Source organism: Dendroctonus ponderosae, unplaced genomic scaffold (assembly GCF_020466585.1).
Source record: "Dendroctonus ponderosae isolate FM_Combo_2020 unplaced genomic scaffold, Dpon_F_20191213v2 Dpon_F_20191213_9, whole genome shotgun sequence".
NCBI lineage: Eukaryota > Metazoa > Arthropoda > Insecta > Coleoptera > Curculionidae > Dendroctonus > Dendroctonus ponderosae.
The window spans coordinates 8,450,081-8,452,396 of NW_026019116.1; the positions used below are offsets into that span (position 1 = coordinate 8,450,081).

General features: G+C 46.8%; 1 protein-coding gene across 1 annotated transcript in view; it reads left to right on the forward strand.

The window, feature by feature from the left end:
- The window catches only part of LOC109538830 (dedicator of cytokinesis protein 7), a gene marked incomplete in the record, with an annotated part of 9,716 nt that extends 8,004 nt beyond the window's left edge, over positions 1-1,712 (forward strand). The window contains 7 exon segments of the mRNA XM_048669923.1: positions 1-83; positions 142-313; positions 369-549; positions 609-775; positions 845-1,068; positions 1,123-1,269; positions 1,330-1,712. Of these exon segments, the coding sequence (XP_048525880.1) occupies positions 1-83; positions 142-313; positions 369-549; positions 609-775; positions 845-1,068; positions 1,123-1,269; positions 1,330-1,375 (1,020 nt within the window).
- Positions 1,713-2,316: the final 604 nt, after the last annotated feature.

A 2,316-nucleotide genomic window follows, 5' to 3' on the forward strand; every position in this document is an offset into this window, starting at 1 on the left:
GAGCCGATGAACGACATCTACAGAGTGCTGATCCCTATTGCGGAGAATAACAGGGACTTTAAGAAGCTGGCCAACATCCACGGGTAATTTCCCGTTCAGTTTTATCGTGAAGGCGACTCTTAATCAACTGGTCTGATACAGAAAGTTGCACGATGCCTACACGCGCATTGATCAGCTGCAAGGCAAGCGCATGTTCGGCACCTACTTTAGGGTGGGCTTCTACGGCTCGAAATTTGGGGACCTGGACAAGGAGGAGTTCGTCTACAAGGAGCCAACGCTGACCAAGCTGCCCGAGATATTCAGCAGGCTCGAGGTGAGCATGGAGTTGATCATGTTTAAGATTGGTTGAAGGCATGGCTGCATTACAGAATTTCTACGCTGAGCGGTTTGGCAGCGACAACGTGATCATCATCAAGGACTCGAACGTGGTCGATCTGAACTCGCTGAGCAGTGACAAGGCCTACATCCAGATCACCTATGTGGAGCCGTACTTCGAGCAGTTCGAGCTGCGCTACCGGCAGACGCACTTCGATAAAAACTTCAACATCAGTAAGTCCTTGTGCTGAGTGTGACGCGCGCCAACTTCAACGCTCTTCTCGTTCACGCAGAGAGGTTCGTCTATGCAACTCCGTTCACGATGACCGGCAAGGCCCACGGCGAGCTCAAGGATCAGTACAAACGTAAGACGATCTTGACCACCGCCGTGCACTTTCCCTACGTGAAGACCCGCATTCAGGTTGTGGCACGCGCCCAAATCACCCTAACGCCAATCGAGGCAAGCATACACTATTGCACCCTCTACTACCATTACCATACTGAATTTCTCCATATTGCAATTCTCCAGGTTGCAATTGAAGATATTCAGAAGAAAACCGCCGAACTGGCGGTGGCCACGCATCAAGAGCCTCCCGATCCGAAAATACTTCAAATGGTGCTGCAAGGCTGTATTGGAACGACAGTCAATCAAGGCCCGTTGGAGATGGCGCTAACGTTCCTGCCCAGTGATGGAAAGGCCCTCACCAAGCACCAAAACAAGCTGAGGCTGTGCTTTAAAGATTTTTCGAAAAAGTGAGTAGTCGCATCGGCCTAGTGGCGCTCGCATTGAACAAGCCTTCGCTTTAGATGCTGCGACGCTCTCAAGAAGAACAAGAACCTGATCGGGCCAGACCAGCGCGACTACCAAAGGGAGCTGGACAGAAATTACAAGAAGTTCATCGAGAAGTTACAGCCTTTGGTAAACCCTTCGTCGATTACGATTATTAGCACCAGGTAAAACGGAAGACAACATGGAACACTGTCCGCGACTATGTCGTCCTTTCTATTTTTTAGCCCCAGCAAGTACGTCCATTCCGAGTCTTCCGTGCTGAGATGGTAGAGTAGACTAGACTGAACTTGGTTATCGCCTACTTATTGGTAAGCAAATAGCCGAGTATTTTTTTGCGAGCGTCTAAAAAAGACAAACCAAAGACTACTCCTACTTAGGAAACTGTGTGCATTAAACGACGTGGGCAGGGTTTATTTGTTGCTATTATACAGGGTGTTCTCTGTCTGTATAGGATTGATTGGCTGTATTTATTCCATAAGTTTTTGAAAGCTTCCAAATGAAAGTGTTCTTGTTTATTTGCGGTGGTTAGGATATTTACTCTTATAGTGATTAAACCATGTATTTTTTACACTTAATATATAATATATGCACTTTTCTGCCTAAAAATAATATCATTTAGAATGAACTTATAGAAAAAATGTATGAATGTAATAAATAATATAAATATTGAAGTGAATATGTTTCATTTAAAATGCTAAAAAATAATATTGTTGGGCAGTTGATCAACTGTGAACTGGTCTTATCCTTCTATAATCTAAATGCAGATCCATAGCTATGAAATTCAAAAAACCTTGATAGTAATTATCATTAATTATCAGACTATGAAGGCTTTCACGGCCGCTTAAATTACATTTAGGAATGTTTTCCGCGCTTTGAAGCCGTGGTCTATGGGAATTTCTTCCTGACGTTTCGACCACACCGGCGGTGGACATTTTCAAAGGCGATGAGGCAGTGGGCGAAGTGATCTCCCGTGCTTTCCGACTAAGACTGATCATAGAACTAGACCAGGTCCAGCCGATTGCACGACAGCTAGAGCTGCCTCACATCTGGCCGGTCGTCCAGGTAACGAGTGCCGCGTGGCGCCCTCTCGTGGTTAGAGTTCCAGTTTCGGTTTGTAGCCCAGGCAACACGACGCAGAGCACGAATATCAGTGGGGTGGCGCAGGGAGGCGCGCAGGGAGCGCCGCCGCAAGAGCAGCCGGGCAGCGGTTT